This window comes from Epinephelus fuscoguttatus, linkage group LG4 (genome assembly GCF_011397635.1).
Source record: "Epinephelus fuscoguttatus linkage group LG4, E.fuscoguttatus.final_Chr_v1".
NCBI classification, from domain to species: domain Eukaryota; kingdom Metazoa; phylum Chordata; class Actinopteri; order Perciformes; family Serranidae; genus Epinephelus; species Epinephelus fuscoguttatus.
The window spans coordinates 17,435,288-17,458,904 of record NC_064755.1 but is presented as its reverse complement, the minus strand read 5'-3'; the positions used below and the strand labels follow the sequence as shown (position 1 = coordinate 17,458,904).

General features: G+C 42.2%; 1 protein-coding gene across 3 annotated transcripts in view; it reads right to left on the bottom strand.

Annotated features, from left to right (window-relative positions):
* osbpl5 (oxysterol binding protein-like 5) overlaps positions 1 to 23,617 on the bottom strand; it is a 60,073-nt gene that overhangs the window by 3,099 nt on the left and 33,357 nt on the right. For 2 of the 3 annotated variants that reach the window (XM_049574043.1, XM_049574044.1), the window contains 19 exons: positions 18,179 to 18,340; positions 17,853 to 17,926; positions 16,545 to 16,625; positions 15,596 to 15,697; positions 15,098 to 15,301; positions 13,458 to 13,542; positions 13,176 to 13,338; positions 7,289 to 7,502; positions 6,984 to 7,168; positions 6,785 to 6,866; positions 5,084 to 5,182; positions 4,781 to 4,877; positions 4,444 to 4,542; positions 2,486 to 2,583; positions 2,295 to 2,384; positions 1,794 to 1,930; positions 696 to 875; positions 450 to 579; positions 30 to 144 (listed from right to left, as the gene is read on the bottom strand). In XM_049574043.1, coding sequence (XP_049430000.1) covers positions 30 to 144; positions 450 to 579; positions 696 to 875; positions 1,794 to 1,930; positions 2,295 to 2,384; positions 2,486 to 2,583; positions 4,444 to 4,542; positions 4,781 to 4,877; positions 5,084 to 5,182; positions 6,785 to 6,866; positions 6,984 to 7,168; positions 7,289 to 7,502; positions 13,176 to 13,338; positions 13,458 to 13,542; positions 15,098 to 15,301; positions 15,596 to 15,697; positions 16,545 to 16,625; positions 17,853 to 17,926; positions 18,179 to 18,340 — 2,397 coding nt within the window. The remainder of the gene's footprint in view (positions 1 to 29; positions 145 to 449; positions 580 to 695; positions 876 to 1,793; positions 1,931 to 2,294; positions 2,385 to 2,485; positions 2,584 to 4,443; positions 4,543 to 4,780; positions 4,878 to 5,083; positions 5,183 to 6,784; positions 6,867 to 6,983; positions 7,169 to 7,288; positions 7,503 to 13,175; positions 13,339 to 13,457; positions 13,543 to 15,097; positions 15,302 to 15,595; positions 15,698 to 16,544; positions 16,626 to 17,852; positions 17,927 to 18,178; positions 18,341 to 23,617) is intronic. The other variant, XM_049574045.1, reaches the window with a different exon arrangement.

Genomic DNA, 23,617 nt, shown 5'->3' with positions numbered 1-23,617 from the left:
GTGTGTGTGTGTGTGTGTGTTTCCCTCACCTTCATTGTCTGAAGACTCGTGGGTGGGTTCTGGTGTTGTGCTGCTGCTCTCAGTGTTCTGGCTGCAGCTGGACGGCTGACTGCTGGCCTTCCTTCGTTTCCCATTCACCTCAGCCTGAGAGGAGGCAGAAGAATTTTAAGTCTAAGTTATTCGAACTTCACTGCACACTAATTGACAGCGAACTGCTGGCTGCCTGCAACAAAGTTGGGGTATAGCTGTCTGGGCATCAGTGAATAACTAGCGAGGAAAGAAAGGGGCTGAGGATGTTTGTTAGTTATAACGGAGCACCTAAATATCAGGTGCAGTCTGGCCTGATAGGAAGCAGACCAGCTTTCCTTTTGATGAAATGTCAATGACACAGTTATCAATAATAGATTAGCGTAGCTCTAGTTTGGAGGTGCGTGATTGGTCTGGCTAACCTTCTGTTGGCTGGCCCAGCTGTGGCTGTAGGAGAGTCCGTTGTGTTGCCTCTGGTTTTTCTCGTGCGTCTGAACCACTCCGTCCTTCTCAAACTGAACCAGACAGCGTTCAGGGTCCCACGGACGCGCACTGCCAAACACGACAACATAATAAGCTGTGTGATTTAAATCTTAAATCCAAACTAAAAAGTCAACAGTGTGTGCCATATCCTGTGTTTTATTGGTATAGTGGGAGTGTGTTCATACTCCGTGTGCCTGTAGGTCCACTCCGAGGTGACTGGGTCCTGATGGAAAAGTCTTGAGACCCAGGGTTTGTCTCCTCTCTCCCTGGCCTCTGCCCGCTGAGCTTCCTCCAGCACAAACTTCTCCTGGGTGGCCCGCACCTGGTCCCGATCCATAATAGCTCTGGTCACATGCTGCCACAGTCTGTCAAGAGCATATTAAAATGACATAAACATGAGGCGTGCATATTGTGCATGTGAGTGTAATTAAAGTCAGCAGTAGTTTTCTGATTGTTTGCTTGTGATGTGGTAACAGATCTTTCTCACAGCAGAGGCACAGATGTGGCTAATAATATCACTAATGGCTGCATTTCATTTTGGTGTGTCAGCTCCAGAGCACTGAGGCCTCATTACAGAAAGCTCCTAGGTCTGAAATGCTATCTTATCTCAGGATTTTTGGTATTACAGAAACATGTTTCCTGACTGCAGGAAGTTAGGATGGCATAGACCCCATCCTAAATTCAAAATAACTGCTAAAAATGGCAGTAGCACTGTTGTTAGGTCTGTACTGCAGTGAAGATGGGCAACAACAGGAACAACAATGTGTAAGGGGCAAAAGGCTTCTTAAACTGTATGCTGACGCTTTAAATTTCAATCAATAATTCAAATTAAATAACTGGAATTACTCATTAATTCAAATACTTGAGAGGAAAATTGCCCAAAAATGTGGGGATTTTCCTCTTCCATCGACATGATCAGTTCCTTCTAGTGAATGTCTTTTTTGTCCATGATAGTGAGTAAGCTAGCCACTAACAAGAGAGTCACTGATATTATGGATTTTCTGTCTGGAGTAGCCTAGTGGTACAGTCTAACTACAGATACAGGCAGTCTGTGTATGCTCTAAAAATAGATACAGGCGTGACAGGACAAGATTGAAGACTCAGATTTACAGTTATAATTAGGATTCTTTAAGTTAAGATAAGAAAGGAGGTGTGTGATGGGATAGGACACAGCCATGAGTTTAAGATCTGCTTCTGTAAAAATAAGATAGGATTCTATTACCCTGTTTCCATGTTTGTTTCCTCCCATTAATGACCTTGAGAAATAAGCATGTGTGTTTTACCTTTCAGACTCAAACTCTCCCTGCTGGTCTATTTGGACCACTTGTCTCTTGAGGCGACTGCTGCGGATGTCTGAGGTCGGGTTCCACAGCGTCTCCAATTGGCCCGAGCGCTTCTCGTGAATGAACACCTCGCTGTCCTGAATACAGCAAAGCCGACAAAATGTTCAGTCCCATTCCCTCCCCAGCGGTAAATATTTACAGTTTTTGTTGACAATTTCCAGAACGTCAAATGATCAAGTTTATTTCCTAAACATTCAATAATTTACTACTTTTTCCGATCCTTCAGCCCACTGTGAGAGCGCTCTAAACAGGCTCCTCTCTGACTTTCTGTTGCTCCTAAATCCTTTAATTACCAATTCTGCCTCTAATTACTGCAGAGAATCGCTGAATACTGAGTGGCAGCGAGTGAGTGGCAGAGAAGGATGCGGAAAGATGAACCTAATAGGGAGATTGAGATGGCAGGCAGGGAAAGAGGGATAACAACTGGATAAAAGCTCTCACCCAGTGCCCGTCAACGGTGGCCAGTAGCTCCTCTCCCACGTAGATCTTCCCACTGATCTGATTCACAGAGCAGGAGCCTCCAAGGAAAGGCTGCAGAGGTAAAGTTAGCCGTTATCTCAGAATGTAACCTTTACAAATAATACTGATGTTATCTTGAAATAAGAAATATATATATAATACATAATATATACCTTGAGCTTGAACTCTAGCTCTGTGAAACACTTTGTTTTCTCACACTCAATGGTGACCTTCCCTCCTAGTTCTAGTGTCATGGTGCCGTACAGGATACCTACAGGACGCACAGACACAGAATCACACCAACAGCACATCAATGTACAGAATACAGATGAGGAAGAAGTCTGCAGAGTTAGGAATATAATTTATGAGCTAAGCACTCACAGTGAGTGCACTCCTTGACCAGGAGGACACGAGATAACGACAGTAATTTACAACATACCCATGTACACTCAGAGAAAAAACAGAAACCTGACCCAACATAGATACCACCCATCATCCGTGTCTAATTTTGGTCGTCTGCCACGAGAGGGGTTCATGTTCAGAGCAAAGCTGGGCGCGATTTGATTTCCAATAGCTCAGACACATTGGCTACGACAGATGGCTGCAAAAGTTTCAGCCCACACATCTCGTTTTTCATCGTATCCATGGAGGAGGAGTTTGTGTGTAAGCCCTCTGTACCGTAGCTGTGTTTCATAATTTAAGTGTGACAACGAGGAGCTTAGCAACAAACAGCCAAGGTCAGTGAGGTGAGGCAGGAGCTACAACGTAAAAATCATCCAGGAAGAAAGTCAGGAGGCCAAAACATCTACTTGTTGTAACACCCTATCTACACAGCGTAAGCAGCACGCTGGCAGAGCAGCACCAGGTTCAGTACTCCATCTGTGTCTCTGTTAAAAATATCGACTTATCAATTCATATTAATTATGAATATTTGAAGCAGTTTCAATACTCATTTTTCGCAGTATTGATACACCAGTAGGAGCTGCACTTTCTTGCTCTCTCTTTTTGCTAATATTAACTGCAGTCACTCTGTTCTCTGCTACCACACAAGAAAAGAAAAGTTGCCATCATGGTATAGCCTTGATATATTTGTCTTTTGATGAAACTTTTCTATTTTATGCTCTCAATGTAAATTTTCCCCATGGTATTGTAAATCAATATTTTTCAAGGTAGCCTATCAAAGTTAGAAAATCCAGTATCGTGACAACACCAGCAGACACGCAGGATGCGTTCAGGCAAAGTACTGAGCGTAGGTCATCTGCATTATTGCAGCGCTCAGAGCCCAACACACTATCAACGGAGTAGTTTGGCTCGTAAAATGGATGAAAATAGACTTTAAGTGCAGAAGTACTCATCAGGTAACGTTAAGCACAAGTAAAACAAGAGCTGTCGCCTGGCCTGTGTAGACAGAAGGACTGTCAAGACACATGTAAGACAGATAACTTAAAAAAACATGGTTGAAACACCTCCTGTATATACGCACCAGGAGGAATAGCCACTGCAGAGCTATAGCTAATTGGTATCCTAAATAAACGAAACTAAATTCAACATGCCCTGAGCTCTGCAAACCGAGTACATTTTCCTGCTTAAAGACTGATTGGTTGCGAATTCCACCTATTAAACTGAACTGAGCTTTTAACATCCTGAATTGTTAACAACTTTACAGAATTCATTTCAATTGATGAGTTGTGCCAGAGGTCCGTTTTGATGCTAAGCACCTCATAGATCACAGTCACTCTTAATATCCTATCAGCCCCCAAGAAACTGGATGACTGGGACAGAGTGGCTGTGTTTGTGTTTGTCCTCAACAGCACAGCAGTTACATTCCAAGCATGTAATTAGCTGGTAAATGCATCCAATGGTGTTGAAGTGGGTAGTGAAGGTGACTGCTACGTTTTGCATTAACAAAATTGGATTGTTATTGACATAACAGGATTAAGACGGACATAAACACAAAAATGGACCTTTTGTCCACCTCAGAAAGTCTCAATAATGTGTGGCAATAAAATCTTTAGAAAATGATAAGACAGTATTAAGCAGATTTTGTGAACTTACTGCCATTTTTCACACCAAGGACATGAGCAGACTAATTAGAGGTGATTCTCATCAACATTTGCTTCAGGTCTATTACCTTTGCAGTGAGCATATGGCATGGTGATGACATACTCTTCCTCCCTGCCCAGAAACAGCAGCCTGGCTTTACCATCCAGAATAGCTGACAGCGAGTTGCCTACAACAGGAGAAACACTTCATTAAAGAACACAAGAATCAATTTTCCCCATAGATCCCGCTTAAAAAGCTTATACTGACAACCTATTGGTCGTGCTTCGAAGCAGAAACAGCAATTTATCTCAAGATGCACAAACAAAGGGATCAACCCTGCTGTGTCCCTGGATGTCTGTCAATATGTGTGTATGTATATTGGCCACAATGGTTAATCAGACAACATATCATAGTGTGCTGTGTACCATAGAACTTGGACTTGGCAAGGATGCTCCCACTGATAGAAAAACCATCCTTCCTGTTGCAGACATAAAAGGCAGAGATGGGCGGATGGTGGGACACCTGGCAGCAGGAGGAGAGAGAGAGACATTTGAGCAGCAGTGTGAGAGAAAGAGGTGTCAGATACCCTCTGGCATGTATTAATTTTACACTTGCTGCATCTCACAGGTGTGTGTGCTGTGAGTTTGCTGAATTGTGCAAAATATTTCACACATGGGAGGACTTGTGTCCTGTGCATTTAAACGTTCTTGCTGTCAGTCTGCCTTCACCTGTTCAGCTATGTAGAAAGTGCAGCTGTCGGTTTGAGGATGAAGCCAGCAGCAGCGAAATGTTTCCCCCAGGATTGGGTTATAAGGCTTCTTCAGACCCTGCAAACACACACATACACATATCACTCAGTATCAGTATCACTGCCAGCAACTGCTGACACAAGGACCCTTAACCAGTACCCAATGGTTAGGACGGATTACAGAGCAGATCATCACTGCATCAAACTGGTCTCACCAATGTGATTTATAAAGTAAAGTCACAGGTAATAAGCATCACCACACAACACATTACCACTTGCCTGGACTCCGTAATTCAGCAGAAAATAATGCACAGCACTGCAGGGATGAAGCCCTGTAGATGATCTAATAATAATAGGTTATCGTGTCTCTACAATCCATCTCCAGTGAGCCTCACAGAGGTAGGCAGCCCAAAAAGTGTCGAGCAAGCCCAGTTTAATCTACAGGCGTCAGCTGCTGGCTCACGTTGGGTGTTTTACTGCTGCAACTGAGGAAATAAATTCCTAACGAGTGGAAACAAGTGGGAAGTGTCGGCTGACGTTTTTACTGCAGAAAATAGACCCAGGACAGAGTCATTATGTTGAGCGGCCAAGAAATACAGTGTCACAGAATGTCATGTTAGAAGATGGTTGATGGGCAGACTGAAAAATACTAACACAGAGAAAATCTCTCAGTGCTCTCAAATTGACAGCTTCCAGGAGTCTGACAGGAGAGAGTGAGTATGGGACTGATAGGCTGTATTTATCTATGACATGTAACAATACTCTGAAGACTGTTAAATATGCTACAGCTGGCTGCTAGGGATGCACTGATAGTGAAAGTCTGGGCATGCGTTTTTATTGTATTCATTAAGTATACTGTCATCTCCTCATGTTTATGAAGTTTTACTATTGAAAATCAAAATCAATAAACAAAGTCAGGCCAGAGTATGGTTAATTTTTGTTTTGGCTGTCCCGTGAAGTTGGTTAAATGTCACATTACCCCCCAATATATCATAATGCCCACTCTAATATTGATATTGCTGTGAAAATATCAACAAATTTCTCCTTCAAACAACTGTACTCATTCAAGTTTCTACCCAAAAACTACATTTAAAAAGAATTACATTTCAATATAGCATGATAATGTTAGAATTTACCTTCGCCCCATAGTTATTTTAACTTAAAACAGCTTGAACACATCATAATGTAACTCAATGCAACCTCCGTGAGTTGTTAGCCACTGGCTGCTAACAGCTAATGTCCTTCAATACGAATTAGTTGTTCACAATGTGGTGTTATCAGGGAAACAATAGGCTGCGTCCCCTGATGTGTCAATAAAGAAAGTACTACGTCCTTTCGTCCTGAAGGCTTCCTGGGTAAGATCTAAATTCGTCACAAACACTTTTTCTATCATCCCTGGAATGACGAGATGTCATATGTTTTGAGGCCTGCTTTTTATCCTGCTCAAAACTGATGTGACACAACAGAAAGCATCGACCACTGCTATTGGTGAATGTCATTTTATTTGCTGACAGGATGATGGCAGTCAACATGGTGAAATCTGTGTATCCCTCCTGCCTACCAATCATTTTTGAAAAGACTTCATCCAAAACAGGTGTTGCATCTTATAATCAGGGTTGTTTTATTTTTGGGCCACTACGATAACAACGAGCCATCTGGTACATCAGTGAACACGTCTTACCTTGGGCTTCTTGTAGAAGCCAGACAAGTACCATCTCAACACCTGCTTGATCCGACCATATGCACTCTCCTCCAGTACAGCTCTGAGGCAGGAAAGATGGTGATGGAGAGAGACACAATTATGACAAGAAAGCAGACGGACGATAACTCTAGTCTTCATCTGACTTTGAAACACAGTATAGTGACTTTAAGTTACTGACTGTGAGAGCAGATCAGCGTGGTAGTAATAGTCAGACAGCTTGTCCAGGAAAGAACGTGGCTCCAGGATGAAGGTGGGCAGCACCACCTTAGACAGGTCCATGCCTGGCCGCAGCTGCTTCAGCAGGCTCCAGATCAGACCCTTGTTCTCCTCCGATACAGTCTCCACCTGAGATGCCTCCCCAGCCTAAAGTCACGCACACAGACATGAGTGCACATGAGTGAGGGTACCTTCGAACCTGCTGCCTCTTTGAACATGAAAAAGGTAAAAACAAGGCACGGCTCCCTACTGCAACTGCGAACTTACCTCAGCCATCTCCTCTGTGCTCTGCTCTACATAGGCTGTGGCCTGTGGCCCCGGGGACAGCTCGTCTGATTGGTCCATGTCACTCTCCTCTGTCAGCCTTCCACCGTTCTCATTGGCCGTAGTGTACCAGTCATCGTGAGCCTCGCGCTCCGATTTGTCTGAAAAGCCGTCATGCTCCATGTGGTGATTGCCCAGCAGCACAGTGTCATTTAACCTAATAGGAACAAAGGAGAAGTGAACACCAAGGTTAAAACTATTTTAAGCAATGCTGATATTCAACCGTTTTATTGCTACATCATGTTCAGTTTCACAAGCCTCTCCTGGGAATGAGGTAATATATTATACTTGAAGAATAATCAGAGGATTTAATGAGGTAGTTCCCCTGTAAAACATCTGTGTGCTCATCATCGACAGGTTGTCTCTAAGCCGATTTGAATTGGTATCATAAGTAGCTCTCATAATGTCAGCAAGTCATTACCAGGGAAGAATCAATTGAGCGTGGAAGCTTGAGGAAGCTTAAATGACCGTGATTAGACATTAAAGCTGAGTAATGTCACATGACATAACAAGCATCTTACTTGATTCTACTTCAGTGCTGCCAGAGCTTTGATGACTGCCTCACCACTAAGGTAATCTATAAACAGCTCAAACATGGTGCAGACTGCTGAGATAAACAGATAGTACCCACCATGAACCTTTAAGGCTCTGAATGCTCCTTAAATCTAAACTGAATCAGTGATTGAATATCTTCATCTTCATGGCTATGATGAGCCAGCCTACCGTGTTAGAGAATATCCACTGTAGAAGCCTGGCTGACCTGGAGGGCCTGGTTGTATTTAGGAAACCTGACCTGTCTTGTTGCTAGGACAACAACATCACCTCATCCTTATCTGACTCCTATTCACCTGGTCTGAATGCAACTGGCTAAAAATGAGGGTACAACACAAACAGGCTGATGTATGCACATGCATGTACTTCACAAACTGTACATGTACAAGGTTTTTTAAAGCCCGAGGCCATTTGGAATGAAATTTAAGACCAATTTTACATAAAGAGAGGGACAACAAAATAATTGACAGTTATTATGACTTTTATGACAGTTGCTATGACTTTTCTAGGGCTGTAGTCTCCTGGTCAACTAGTCGATTATTTGGTCGCTATGTTCTCGTCCGACCAAATTCTCATTGGTCAAATAATCGCCGTGTTACTTTCATAAGGAGAAAAGTGCTACATGAACAGCTTTCCAGGATTAATCCATTTTTTCCTGCGGCGTGGGGACAGGCCAAGTTACCTGTGAAAATGGGGGTGTTTTCAAAAAACTCTTTGTATAAAATACACTGAGGCTCGTTCACATTGCCTTGTACCAGTTTCAGCGATGTAACAAAATCGTAGTTAAATAGCGAATTTTTCCGTTTTTGTCTTTTAATACCTGTGTGTCCCTATGTATCATTCTGTGTCCCCTCTCTAAATCCAAAGGTTTTTGTAGGTCTGTAAACGCAGCACAGGCGGGGCTCTCCATGAGATTTTTTCCCCTCAGTTTGTGACTGGCGGGGTGGAAAACTGATCTGTCAAGCCGTTCAGAGCTGAGCAGATCAGAGAGGAGCAGCTGCTGCAAGTGAATGCAAACCTTCAATGAGCTTGATGTCCTGCTGCTCCGTCTCTACCCCGAGTGCGCTCTACGCTCCAACAGTTTGGTCAGATGAATTACCTAACGTATATATACATTCCAATAGCACTCCGAATGAAGGTCCAGCTCCAAAAATAGAAAATATATTTGTGGAGGCAGACGTTTTAATTGTGGCAGACCACCACAAATAAATAAATGTGTGGGAAACCCTGTGTTAATGTCAATAAGTCCTTATATTTAGATACATAAATTCTTTGCTTTTTAAGCCTTTTTAAGGATCTGCGGGAACTCTGGTGTACGCACACGTGCTGCATGCTTTCATACTTACGTTAGCATGTGCACAAACTCACTAATAGATAACCACTTCAACCCTGATCTTATGCTGATTCATTATGTGGAATTTTCCAGTCTTGGACAAATCAAACCCAGACCTCAGACCAGTCAGCACTCTAACAACCAGAGCAAAGTTGAAAGAAAAAAAAGAAGGGAAAGAAGGGAAACAAAGAAGAAAGTCACGTATCAGCTTCTAAATAGCCAAAGAAAAGAGAAGCGAGAATGAGAGAGGGGGAGAGGGAGGGGCGTGGTGAAATCGATAGCTAATAGGGAACATCGTGGCTCCAATCCTACAGCCATTTTACAAGTCAGACAGTGGACAGTCTGCGTACTCTGGTGGCTGCACACATCCAATAACACATTCAAAGGGACACACAAGCAGACAGACACAAGTCAGACATTTCACAAAGATCTCCACACTTGGGATCTAAAGAAATACAAACATTAGGATAGTTGAAGATAACTGCAGTGTGTCACGAGCTTTCCAAACCACATTCAGTGGTAGGACTGTGCTCACAGAAAACAAGGAAACAGCTTATTTGCCCAAACAACAATGGAAGGGAGTTCAATTTTCAAAACGCCTGAGGGCTTGACAGACGAGAGCAGTCACATTCCTGCACACACTGTGAATCACTAACCAACCAGTAATGTTATTTATTAACCCAAACACACCCTGGAACAGAGGCAGCTTTCCTTACCTCAAAGACACACAGCATACAGACAAACTCTGCCTCAGGAATCACAACACCACTGATGATGTTACCAAACACAGGCACAGTCTGTCCTTATCTCCTCTCCTCTCCTCTGGGGTGCGTAAATGTTTTCAATCTAGTTAGTAAAAAGGTACAGTCTTGCTTCCTCGACTCCGGCACACCTGCTTCCTGAATGTGTGTGTGTGCATATATTTCTGTCTGTGTGCCAATGCATGTGTATGTGTGTGCTGGCTTGCAATGGCTGTGTCGCTGCCGTCTCTTTCTGGGCGGTGTATGGTGCTCATTCTATTTCATCTTCCTGCTCCTCTGTCAGTCATGTGATGGTGGGGGCTGCTGCTATTGGCTGGAAGAGGAGCAGGAGAGGAGGGAGAGCTGGGATGGATGGCCAGAGGGAGGGTACGGCCACAGAGGAGGGGAGGGAAGGGGGGTGGGGAGGAAAGGGATGTCTTATATAGAATGTAAACAGCACACAAACAGCAACACGCACTTCCAAGAGGAAGTGGGAAAATAACTATGATAAATGGGAACCACCATGTCCACATAATGTAACAAAGGTTGCATTTAAAGATTTGGTGTAGCTGATAGTTACATAGCTTCTCTGTTAGACAACAGTTATCAACAGTTAATGGATTGCCAAAGAAAAGCATGCACAATCACAAACATCCTCATTATTGGCTTTGCCTGTAATTCTCCTCATAACATTCATTTCAGCACAGCCACAGTCTTCTACTGCTCACCACCTAATGCAACAGCCGTTAGCTGCCTTGCTTTAAGGCAAATTAAACACTGAGGAGCAACTACTTGTTCTACTTGCTTTCACTTTTCCCCTCAGCACTGTCACTATTAAGGCTACTATTTCAGAACTCTGCTAAGAAAGCTGTATTTTGCATATTTTTATAGACAAAATAAATGTCAGCACAATATCAAACGGTCAAGTTTTATAAGGCTTTAAAGACCTCAGCAGTTTCTTTCACATCATAAATCGCTGTTTGAAAGTCTTTCCACACTCCTCAAAGACTCTTCTATCCTGCTAGAATAATCAATATTCTGTCCTGTGCCCAGTAAAGCAGATTTTTAACCAGGTGCTTCTTTATACACTCAAAAAAGCAAAGGTGACCACGATAAGATTACTGACTCCAGAGAAGATAATTACATGAGAAGCACAAACTAGGGCAGCGTCACACTATGCTCACACTGTTCCAGCACAGAAGCAAAGAGTCACACTGCTCCTATGTAATTATACGCCATATTGCTTCACAGAAAAGCGACACAACAAGCTGATCTCTCTCTCTCTCTCTCTCTCTCTCTCTCTCTCTCTCTGCATTAAATACACAAGCATATGTACTCACACAGTATATACACACACAGGTAGCCTGGCATGAATGACATGTGTGGCTCAGCTTCACAAAAGAAACATAAAAAAACTGACAGGCTAATTTTAGCATAGGTGTACTAAATTTAGATTTAATTTGCAAAGGAAATGGATTCTAGGGTAAATTAGCTACAACAAGAAAAGCAGCAACAATACCTTGCTCCTACAAGATCAGATGGCTTTCAGCAGGGGCCACGAGACTACATGTAAATGATCATAACAATGGTTAACAATGGCCCAAAGCTGGTTGCCCTGGCAGCTGAGCAAACATTACAGTCAGATTACAGTCAAGGCATGAATGCAATTAATAACCTATTTGTCCTTCATGCTGCCCATGTTGTTGTGTTAATGTCCATATGGCATAAAATTCTCTTTGAACTCTCTTACTGTTCATATCCACACATAGACATGACTGCCTCTATGATGTATACCTCTATCTGACTAGTAGCTGGTATAGTTTCAGGTTACTGTCTTGGGAAAACCAGACAAAAGAATAATTTACACATATCTTTGCTTGTTTTGACCTTTTAAATGCAGACTTTTGCTTATTAATTCCAAGTATGAGTGAGTATCCTGACAAATCACCAGTCTGACTGTTACTTACTTTAAATTAAATGTGTGTGCAGTTGTTGCAGTGTCAAAATGGTAGCATTATATCTACAATTTACAACATTAAATTTGATATGTGTGTTGATCAAGATCTGTTGATCTACGAATGTTTGGTGGATCCTTGCTTGAGCAGTTTATTTAGAATAGTGTTTGTTTGTATTTCTGGTTTATTTGTGTTTCTTCTTTTCCTTTTTCATGTTTTGTATATGCACTGACCACAGGATGATCATTAAAAAATTGTTTTATAATCCCATGCAGGATGCAGGTGCGTAAATATAGACAGTGTGGGCAGTGCAATGGGGCCCCGGGGGTGAAGGGGCCAGTAGAGGGAGCAAGTGATTGAAATTGCCACCTTAGAAATATACCAGTGTACAAAGATAAATTATTATTAAAATATTATTAATTAAAAACGGTGCCATTTGCTATCTATGTCCTCAAAAAGGCAAACCCACCTGCGTCAGGTTTTTCCTTTGTTCTTTATATTTTTTTAAATAGTCAGTGACTATCTGTAACAAAATTATATGCTTCTTCTATATAAGATATAACATCTATACATATACTATAAAAACTATTCAATTAGATTAATAATTTCTGACTTTCTTTGATATTTTTGTCAGATATGCAGTGATGATTACTGGGCAAAATGTATGTTGATGTTGTCCAATATCAAGTCTCTATTTGTGTCAAGACAATACATGCTCAATAGTGTGCACTGGGGTCCATCGTAACTTCCTCATGCCACTGGTAAGATGGGTCAAAGGCACAACACTGAAATAAAGATGAATGAATGATTTGCTCCCTTCTGTACGCACACAAGCTACATTTCTAGCACTGCATAACCTCAAATCACACTTGTGCATGATGGTTTAACAAAGTAATCTAAATTTTGCTAGGATGGTGCACCCTACATCAATATCACAGCTAACCTCATCTGTGTTTTTTTATTTAACAAAGAATATTTCCGGCAGTCCATTTTCAATCCGCTGTTATTGTGAGTTGATGACCAGAAAACACAGAGACTATATTTTAAATCTACCATCTGGGAGTTTCTGACCGCATAAATAAGACAGCAGAAATGTGTTTGGTAGAAATGCCAACAGTCTTGTGCGTGAACTGGCAAGCGCCAGCAACTAAAGTGTCATTACAGAAAACACAAACTAATAAATGTAAGAAGGAGATTGATGATATCTGAGATGCTTTCAGTGTATGCTGCAGTTTTTGTGTGGCACTTACTGTAGCAGCTCTGCATCAGTGAGTGCAGTTGACTGCAGCAGGTGGAGTATATGGGAGGACTCTGAAGACATGCTGATATCTCCTTCCTTCCCGCCTTTGGCTGTCAGCTTGTACAGACTGGAGCAGCTGAGAGCCAGCTCCAAGGCATCCATCCAGCATCGCCCTGGAGAGACGGCAGAGAGATGGGAAGGAGCGTCTTCAGTATATTCTGCTCATAAAAATAACTCATTAAAAACCCTAGAACGTGCACCTCCGACTAAAGCAACCACACACAAGCCTCACCGTCAGACTCAGATGCTGCTCTGAAGATCAGGTAGTTGCTGGGTAGAGGCTGCGTGATGGAGCCAACGTTCTCTCCTTTGGGACCCTGAGCATATGGATGAAACGAGTGGTGAGTCACGCTTCATGCCATTTTAGTCATGTTGTACCAACAGAAGCAAATGGCTCTCTCCGGGGCTATAAGCATAATGGAGCATTGAACAGGATAATTATCAGTTACAAATTTAAACTATTGGGTGAATACAAATGAAAGGTAAAAATAAACACACTGACAAAACTGAGTGTCAATGTGAACTACAAAATTACATGTAATAACAGATAAAACTGCTTTTAACCTTTAAACCCTGCATTTTCATTCAACGTTGCTAACCCAAATTAATTAAAAACTACAGTCATAACAACAACACAGATCCCTTAGGGGGAAAAACAACAACACTTTTTTAATAGGTTCAATGCCGCTTATTCCTTTTGATGTATGGACATCAATTTCTACCTAGTTGCTGTGCATTAATCTTAATGTCATGATTGCTACCATTTTCCATTTAAAAATTTGATTATTTTCCAGACTCCAGACCATATTTGACATCTCATTACAAACAGTTAGGTGTTTATTATGTAAACAGACAACATCAAAAGCCATCTGTTAACATGTGGGTTACATTCTGACCATGTATGCTATTACATTGCAGAAGACTGTAGCTAGGCACTGTAGCTCATACAAATCAATTAAAACCAACCCCAGACAAGTTTATCTCCGTCCAAAGAGGAAGGTAACTGACCAGTGCTACCTATACTCGCCATATCAGCCATATCTATTTACTGCATCCATGGACGTGACAATCAACACAGCCACAAAAGTCTGATTTCCTTGCACAGAAAAGATACTCCATTTACTTTTCTGATAAATACGCCACTGCATAACTCATAAATATTCAGAAAAGCTTCATATTTGGCTATTTGTGATGCTATATGCAAATCAAAGATATTACTGCATTTCCTTTTAAAATAATTTGGTTGTGGATGTTCTGATTTGGTATAAAGGCACTTAAGGCGCAGAGCTTTTTTTAGATGCTGTGATGTGCAGGCATAGAGGCAGCTCTGCATAAAAGTGTGCGCTTAGTCCCACAACATACTTTTGGGCATGGTTTCAATGACATCAAACATGCTCCAGCCCGCACTCTCTCACAGAGAGGTAAATATTTTGCTCCAAACACCATGAAAAACACTCGGCTCGTATGATCAATTGAATTTTAAAAAGTCAGAATTTTATATTTCCGTAAGCGGAACAGGGACATCTCTTTTCTTTCTTCCATACTTACCCAAACCTGGAAATGACTACAATCATATTCCAAATTTTTTGTACTGTAATGTGCATTACTTTCAACCCTTGTTTTTCTAATAATACCACTAGGAGGCACTAACGTCAATGTCTGTAGACACAAAACTCATCTTGCATGTTGCAAAAACAAAATCAGCCCTAATTGATACTTGCACCTAAATATTAAAAAATTAAACAGTTATCCTTGTATCAAGTAAATAGTTTAATTCAAATCTTAGTCTGTCTCACTATAATCAATGAAGCCTTGATCAACTGTTATTACTGAATTTATAAAAAATGCTTGTGAGCCTAAAATGTGTCTGACCTTGACAGCCCAGATGGATTTTTCCATTGGGTGGTAGAGCTTAAAGCAGAAGCCGTCCTTCTTGGAGGGTCTCTCAATTAACTTGCATGCGCTGAGCAGGATGGTGCCCACCCAGTGGTCAGCTTTGGGGGTCTTATAGATCAAAAGAACTCCAGGTTTTAGGGCACACCACAGCTTGGTCCAACTCTTTAAGGAGCCACGGATCTAAAGCAGAATGTAGGATGAGATATGAGGGTAATTTAGTACCAGAGCATGACGGGAACACATGAAATAAAATGTTGCTCATGTGATGTTATTACACATTACAAGAAAAAAAAGGCAGCTTTAGAATAGTTCCACTATTACATCCTTATTTGTAACAGCAAATTATAACTAAGTTAGTAATTAGCAAAATGTATAAATGACACATGATAAAAAGTCTGACTAGTGTGACTTAAGATAATCATTTTGGAGTCGATGTACTGTAGCAGCTCAGTCTAATAGACAAAATCCACGCACCTTTAGCCAGTTGGACATGATGACGACACTAGGATCCTTTAGTGCACTGAACAGTTCCTTAGCTGCCCGTTTCTTCTCTTGCCTGTAATTCTGCTTTTGGACCTGTGACACAGGAAGAAAACACACATGAATGAACAGTGGTGGAAGACGTATTCAGATCCCTTTCTTAAGTCAAAGTGCTAATACAACACTGTAAAAATACTCTAGTACAACTAAACGTGCTGCATTAAAACTGTTACTTCAGTAAAAGTAAGTAAGTAGATTTAGGTAGCTAAAGTATTAAATGATTTTTTTTCACATGAAAAAACACTGAAATGATGAAAATTATTCTGTCAATCAATTAACTGCATAATCGGCTGATCATTCCACCTATATTTGAAGATCTTAATATTGTTGGGTTGTTTAATTCATAGCAAACCATCATGTTTTATAAACTCTTCATATGTTTTGTGTGTAAAAAAAAATCCAAATTTGTGAAGTTACTAGTAAATAAAGCTGTCAGTCAAACGTAGTTGAGTAAAGGTACAATATTTTTCTTTGAAATGTCGTCGAGTAGAAGCAGAAAGTGTCATGAAAACAAAAGAACAACTTGTACTTAGTTACATTCCACCACTGCGAATGAGTTATTAGTCTTACTGGTTGGAGGACTGGTCTAACACTAGATGGAAGCAGAGTCAACCAAATGCTTGCCATCATGTTGGCATGCTGTTTTTCTTTGGTGATCACTAACATGAGTCATTATTTATTTTAAACATAAAAAACAATACATATTCAAAATACTTCCAAGGTTGTGAAATGACTCCTGTACATTTATCTCACTGAGCTCAGACTGACAGGGATACTGAAGCCCTAAATCACATGCACTTTATGATATATCTATAATATCTATAAAAACATGACTGCGTTCAACATTTAGCATGACTGTCTCGCGCAAGGAAGTGATGTGTACCTTGAGAGACTCCTTCCGGGCCAGCTTCTCTGTGGGGGAGGGGCACTCCTTCTCAACACCATTGAACATCCTGGACTCAGACTGGAGGGAGGAGAGGAGACAGTCAGTGAGGATGAAGAGGAGGAAGAAGATGCAAAGTAAACACCGTCAACAACTGCAATTTATGTAGAAATTTTAGTTTAGCAAATCTAGATCAATAGTCTATGATTAACAATCACAACACCATTTCAACAGACAACTTTTGTGATCATATTTTGAAACATAATGGCATCGCCCTTTTAGACAACAGTTAGCTCTTGTGACGAACTGCTACAAGCGCCAACATGACACAACTAGCTTCCACATTGTTTAATTATTACTTTAGCCACGAAGCATCTGATCTGCCACAAGTTCGTATGAAGCAGGCAGAAAGCTCTTTCAGCCAGAGAGGCAACTTATCAGGCAGCTCTGCTGTTTCGACCACAACCCCACTGACTTCCTCGGTTAGACAACAAAGGCCACTGACTGTTTGATGGTCTTCACTGATCACTAAGTAGAGATTAGAACCTCAGTGGTAAATTATGCTTTGATTTTTACTGCGATATGTAATTACATAACCACTTGTTCTGTATGCACTAAACCAATATGACTCACAATATTATTTGGTGAGCCCACACATGCGCCTAGTCTTATCTATTTGTGTTAAAAGAAGCCATTCTTAAAAGCATAGTACACCATTAAAACCCTGTACAGATGACATCATGCGAGGGTCTCAGTCGCCTATTGTCCCCTGAGGGCTTTCAGGATGGAAGATAGGGCAAAAGGCCAGAGATGCAGCTGCGCTTGTAAATTATTCCACATATAAATAGGCAATATTGCGAGACTAGGTGAGGCGAGGCGAAGCGACAAGGGGAGTGGAGACAAGACAAGATGAGATTACGCGGTTGCCATTGGCAACATTTACTGACCGCTCCTAATATGTATTACTAAAGAATAGAAACAGACTGTTAGGACTAATACAACGGGCAGCACCAGGACAATAAAGGTCTGGGTGACATACATGGTTTGTGGCACTTAAGACACAGTTCCCACCACGGCCCTGACATGTAACATCCCACAGCTTTTAGAAGACTTCCATTGGTGCAGTGTCATGACTTATAAATGTTGATTTTGAAATGCTGATTTACCAAAAGAGTAATATTCCTGTTGTTTCAGGCTGCTAACACCACAAGCAATCAGAGGAAAATAAATCGTCATACAAGACAAAAGGAAAAGGGCTCACCCAATGAGTCTGTTAGTGAACTGCCCAATCAGGATCTGTGTTCTTACCTTGCTGCCTGGTGATTGGGCAGGACTAAGTTCATTACTCAGCATGGAGAGACCGTTCCTGTCTGTGTCACTGCCTGGTGGGAACCCACAACACACAGTCACATACAAATGAACTCTGTGAACAAACCTGCTGACAGACAATTAAAGCAAGGCAGCCCAAAAAGCAGATAGTAAGCAGCGGCTGAGGTTTGTTGACATGTACGGAGTAAGTCCAGTACAGTACAGTATGCCATTGTTTTACAGACACTGGAATCCACTGTCACTGAAATATTATATTTTGTTATATCCACATTTCACTTGTCAGATTTGACCTTTTGGCCTTTTACCTGGGCTGAGGTTGTAGAGGTCATTGTCCCCTCCATAAGACAGGTTCCGGGTGAGGGAGCGGGGGTCAATTTTGGGCGGGGAGGTGGCGTTTGGGCACAGAGAAAACCTCCGATGGAACAAATTCTCCTCCTTCATCCTGACAACCTGCTCCTGCTCGTCCTCTGCAGGGGGGGAGTGCAGAGAGAAGAAAGGAGGGAAGGGAAGGTTTGGAAAGAAAGGGGAAAAAAGAGGGATGGAAGACAGGAAATTCTAATTAGAATAAACTGTTCCAAGGTTTTTACACACATGCCTTTGTTTGTCTGATGTCAAAAACAGTCCAAGTGATTCATCCTGTCTTTGTAGCTTATCGTCTTTTGAATATGATCTTACTTGTTGTCTCTCCCTGCGTCCCTGAGCTCCATCCTCACTCCTTCTCTTTGTGCAAATCTATCAGACTGTCTGGACCTCCGCCCTTTCTCTCCTCTCTAACACTAACAAAGACCTACTGTACCGACATGTCAGCCTGTCCACATAATAGCACTGTGCGTGGCAGTGACAAGCAGCTCAGACTGCACATTGTGAGTGTATATGACAGACAGCGTCTCCAACCAAGCTCGGTCACTCTGTCCACAGAGACTCACTGTCCAAGACGACCCCCGCCGCCATTGCCACTTGTTGGCCTGAATCAACAGGCTTCAGTGCAGGAATTGCTGTGTACCCAAAAAATGCTGCTTCCTCAGTCATTTCCCTTGATATCCACAAGGATCCCATCTACTAATGAGATGCACATCTCGGCACACAAAAGGGGACAGATGCAGCTACTGCAGATGTGGGCAGGATCAAGCTGTGCCTCTGCAGCTTCATGTTGTTAATTTACTGCGGTGAGTGGATTAGTTATATTTTTAGCCCACTATGCCCACATAAAGAAGACGAAAAAATTCACATAGAAGAAACCATACAGGCATATGCATACTATTCTGCATGCACAGAGACAGAACTGTGTCAAGACCTTGAGTCTTCTATGAATCTATGTGCTGTTGCTCAGAGACACGATGCCTCACTTGTGCCTTGTTTTCTCCTCCACTGAGCTCTGTAACTATTGACAAGTGGCAAACTATTCATAGCCATGATATTAACAACTGCTGAGGGTCACGGCTGTTTCCAGATGGATCGTTATGCTTGTTCAAACGGGTGCCGAGCTGATCACAGCAAACCGGAGCTGACGGTAAAACACTGAGTTTAATGGAGCGTGGCTGTTACCACCTGGGTCTGTCTGGACGGCCGCACTGTTCTCCGCTCAGATCAATATAATCCCATTCATTTTCTCTCAGTGCACAAACACATACAGTAGACAAGACCCTCTGACTCCCAGCCTACGGAGCAGTCTCGCCTACGAGCCCTCAATTACAACCATCCAAGAACAGCGTGTTACATAAAATTCATTCATAGAACATTTTCACAGACTGATTCATCTTTGAACTCTCCCACATCAGTCAACTGTGATTACACTGGTGTACGAGGAAAGTGCTGTTTGTCAAAGTGTACATGCTGTTAAGTGATAGAAGTAAAACCTGTGAGGTGACAGGGGCTTAAACTGCAAACTGGAAACCATATGTAGTGCTGGTGGAGTCTTGGCAGTTTACAAACTCTGCTTTCCCTCTACAAGTGCATATATGCACATACAAAACATTCCTTAGCACACTCACATCCGTGTCCTCATCACACCACTCCCTACTTCCCTCCGTTTTCTACCCTGCCTCTGTGACTCATTCCCTCAGCCTCCTGACTCCCTCCTCATTTCTGATCTTGCAATCTCTCCTGTGCATTTCTTCCTCCTGCCCTCTGCTCCTTTGTCCTTTCAAAGACGCAGCTATAAACAACCAACATATGAGATGAAAAAGGTAAATTTATTCTCCCTGCAAAGGAGCCTTATTTGTCCTTGTGGAGCAGGTCTATAAATAGCATTCCATTGCTGCAGTGCATGCGTGCGTGTGTAGTACAGTGCTGAACCCTGAGTGCAGAACAGGCTGCATGAAAAAGAGCATGTAGCTTTTGCATTACACAACAGTAAACACAATGGGCTGCCAAACTGTATCAGGACAGGCACACAAGGAGAATTAATACCACTTACAGTGCAGGCCCTAGGGCGGGTCAAGATGTGGGCAGACACGAAGACTGACAGGACAAACCAATCACAGCTGGTTCTCACAGCTGCAGGGTGGAGATTTGTTGGGAGAAAGACTGTGTGTACGAGCATATTACGCAGTCTAGACTGAGCATGGGTGTGGAATCCATGCATGCTTAATGTGTTTGTGTCATGTGTGTGTGTGTGTGTGTGGGCCTGTCAGTTGAGCGTATACGGAGGCCATTCCAATTGTTTTTTGTGTGGCGTTTGTTGAATGACGTAAGTGTAGAAAATGAGTGTGTGGATGCGCATACGTGGCCGAGAGTGTGTGTGTGTGCCTTGTTGCTGTAGACTGAAGGGAGGATTACACATGCACACGATGTAACGCCAAAGGAGAAAATGCTCCTCTCCAATCCCAGCAGCAGCAGTGGAGCAGGCTGCATTGAGTGCGCATTACTCACAAACACACACACAAGCACACAGAGCACACACTCACACCAGCAGCCGTGTTGTAAGTTACAGTTTAAGACACAAGAGCGTATTTAAAACTAAATGAAAACAAACTGAGGTGTCCAAATATAAATCAAAACATTTGGCTTCTGTATCCTCTGAGGTTTCAGAGTTCAGAGTTGTGTTGGCCTTTACAGAAGTAAGAGGAGATGAATTGTTTTGTAATGGAGACGCTGCCACTGTGAGGGGAACATATCTGGGCATCAACATCAAATGGACACTCAGATCAGTCGGACTGTCAATAATACAGATAAGAAGGTGGAAATGAAACATTCATTACTGACACTTTACCCAGTGTCCTGGCCAGGAGAAACACTAAGTTACACTTGTTGACAATTTCACAAAGGAGAAAATATGAGAAGAACATGTCCAAGTAGAAATTCAAGCACCATTTTACGTGCTACGTAGCAGCCATTCTACCCTTTGCCTGACCTTATATTACAACTGAAGCACAACATACAATCGTGCTAAACCTCGACTCTCACAACTCCCTGTACACAGCCTAAAGTTTGCCAAGCTTGGCATTAACTCCATCTAGCACTGTCATGCTATACAGGTGCTAGGCCAATATTTATCCAGTGATAGAAACGACTTGTGGAAAAAGATAACAGTAAGGTAGCAGAACCAGGGCAGCCAATAACACACATTCCTGTGTCATACATTAACCTTGAACTATGAGAAGCACAGATAAAAACAACAACAACAAAAGCTGTCTGACCCACAGTTACCTTGCTGAGGTGAAAGCACTTGTCTTGCTGTCACATGGGGCACGTTCGTTTTTGGTAATCATTACACCAACTGGGAGGAGGAAAGGAGGAAAACAGAGGGTGGTGTCTAGAAGGGAACATGCTGACATGTTCTAACCTGTATGTTGGTAACATGCTTGACTGATCTAACTAATATAAATCTGAGTCTCTCTCAGGGGCACACAAGGCTACACTGCAGATGTAGTGGCTGATAGTAACCTTGGCTATCATGCTCCACAGATAAGGGTTTTGTTGAGAGGCCAATTCACTTCACATTATTCCAATCCACAACCTATATTCAACCAAAAACGAATCAGAATGACAATCTGCCTGGACACCATTTACTTAAATGACTGAGCACTGCTGGAGCTACAGGAGGTTAACAGTTAAGGCCAATTCATAATTTCCGCATCTTCATATCTCCAAGGGTCTGCAAGGGTCCACTTTGGTACGCGTGACATGAATGTTATTATCCACCCATGTCCACAAGGGTCTGTACTAGTGCTGCCCCCTAAGAGTCAACCAAATATTAATCAACCAGAAAGGTAATTCGTTGTCAAGATTTCAGTGGTCACTTCGTCTTAACTTATATGACTGGACCATGTGAGAATTTTTAATTTGAAAGGTCAGACACAGGAAGTGACAACGCTCAGCAGTCAGACAGGAGTCGCGGTAATGTACAGGGCTGGTACCTGCAGTTACTACACAGGCTACTTAATAACATGTCGGGCAGGAAATCCAAAGTGTGGGATCATTTTGAGAAGGTGAAGGACGAACCCAAGGTGATACAGAAACTCATTCATCAACTACAAACGTGACGTATCATCTGAAACATGTAAGTAGCTACATGCTCATTAGCCACTTAGCACAATCATTACTGCTTTGCTGACAGCATCATTAACAGGCGGCTCGCTCAGTGTGTGACGTGCACTTGTCAATAAAATATAGGCCTATATTAATGAAGGTTCATTAGTATGGTTTTGGGGAGACCTTCAACTCAAACCATTGTGTTGCCCTGCCAAAAAAATATCATAAACATGCAGGCAACTAGTCGACTAATGGCCCTACATGACGACTACTGGTTGACTCGGAAAATTCTTAGTTGGGGGCAACCCTAGTCTGCACAGACCCCTATGCAGATGTCAGCATGCAGCCCATTGCCGTGACCCTGTGGACAGTACGTTTAGCAACTGCACACACTCCACTCCCTTGTTCCATTCTCCAGTCCAGTCCAAAACACTGCGGTCAAGCCAGCTGCAGCTTCTGCACCGCAGTGAAGTTAGTTTTAACTTGAACATTCAGCAGACATTCACTCCGGTCCCAGCAGCATCTCTTAGTTTTAGTTTCACTGATGCTAGCAGTAGGAAGACAGTCAGCTCACCTCCCAGTACTCCCATTTACTGCTGGGGGCTGACACAGACCCACAATTGTACTATGAATAGAACTATGTGTGCGTCTGCATGACAACAGCTGTCTGTAGACGTTCAACGTGGAATGTATGTCTGAGCTGTAAGCGTTTGAGGCTGCCATCAAATCACAATTTTGTTCTGCCATTGTCTGATAACTGAAACAGCAAAAAAAAATTCTATATAAACAACAGTATAAATAGTTTGTCATTGGCAATCTTGAAACAAAGAGATTTCCAAACATGGTTTAATCCATTGTCACCAAGCGCAGTGACCAGGCTGGCTGTGTCTCACTCCGGTAAAGTGCAACTTTGTTGTTTGTCAGCTGAAAAAATATCAACCTAGTGTGGACAAGATTTTTTTCTCTTCACACTGAAAAGAGGACTACTTTTTTGGTTAACACAATGTACGTTAATCCTAAATTATAAACTGACCCCAAATCTGTCAACACTACTGCTATGTTTGGTAGACAGTGTCACATGGAGTTCAAGTTCCCTGATTTAGCACTCGTGTTGGCCCTTCACCTTGTCCCCTCTGTCATTCCGCCTAAGCGTCTCTGCAGACATATATCCACACACAAAGAGTCGGAACATATTTCAATACTAAATTTATCTGAATGTCACAAAACACAGTGCATTTCAAGTTTAACCAGTCTGTGAAATATCAGTGTCT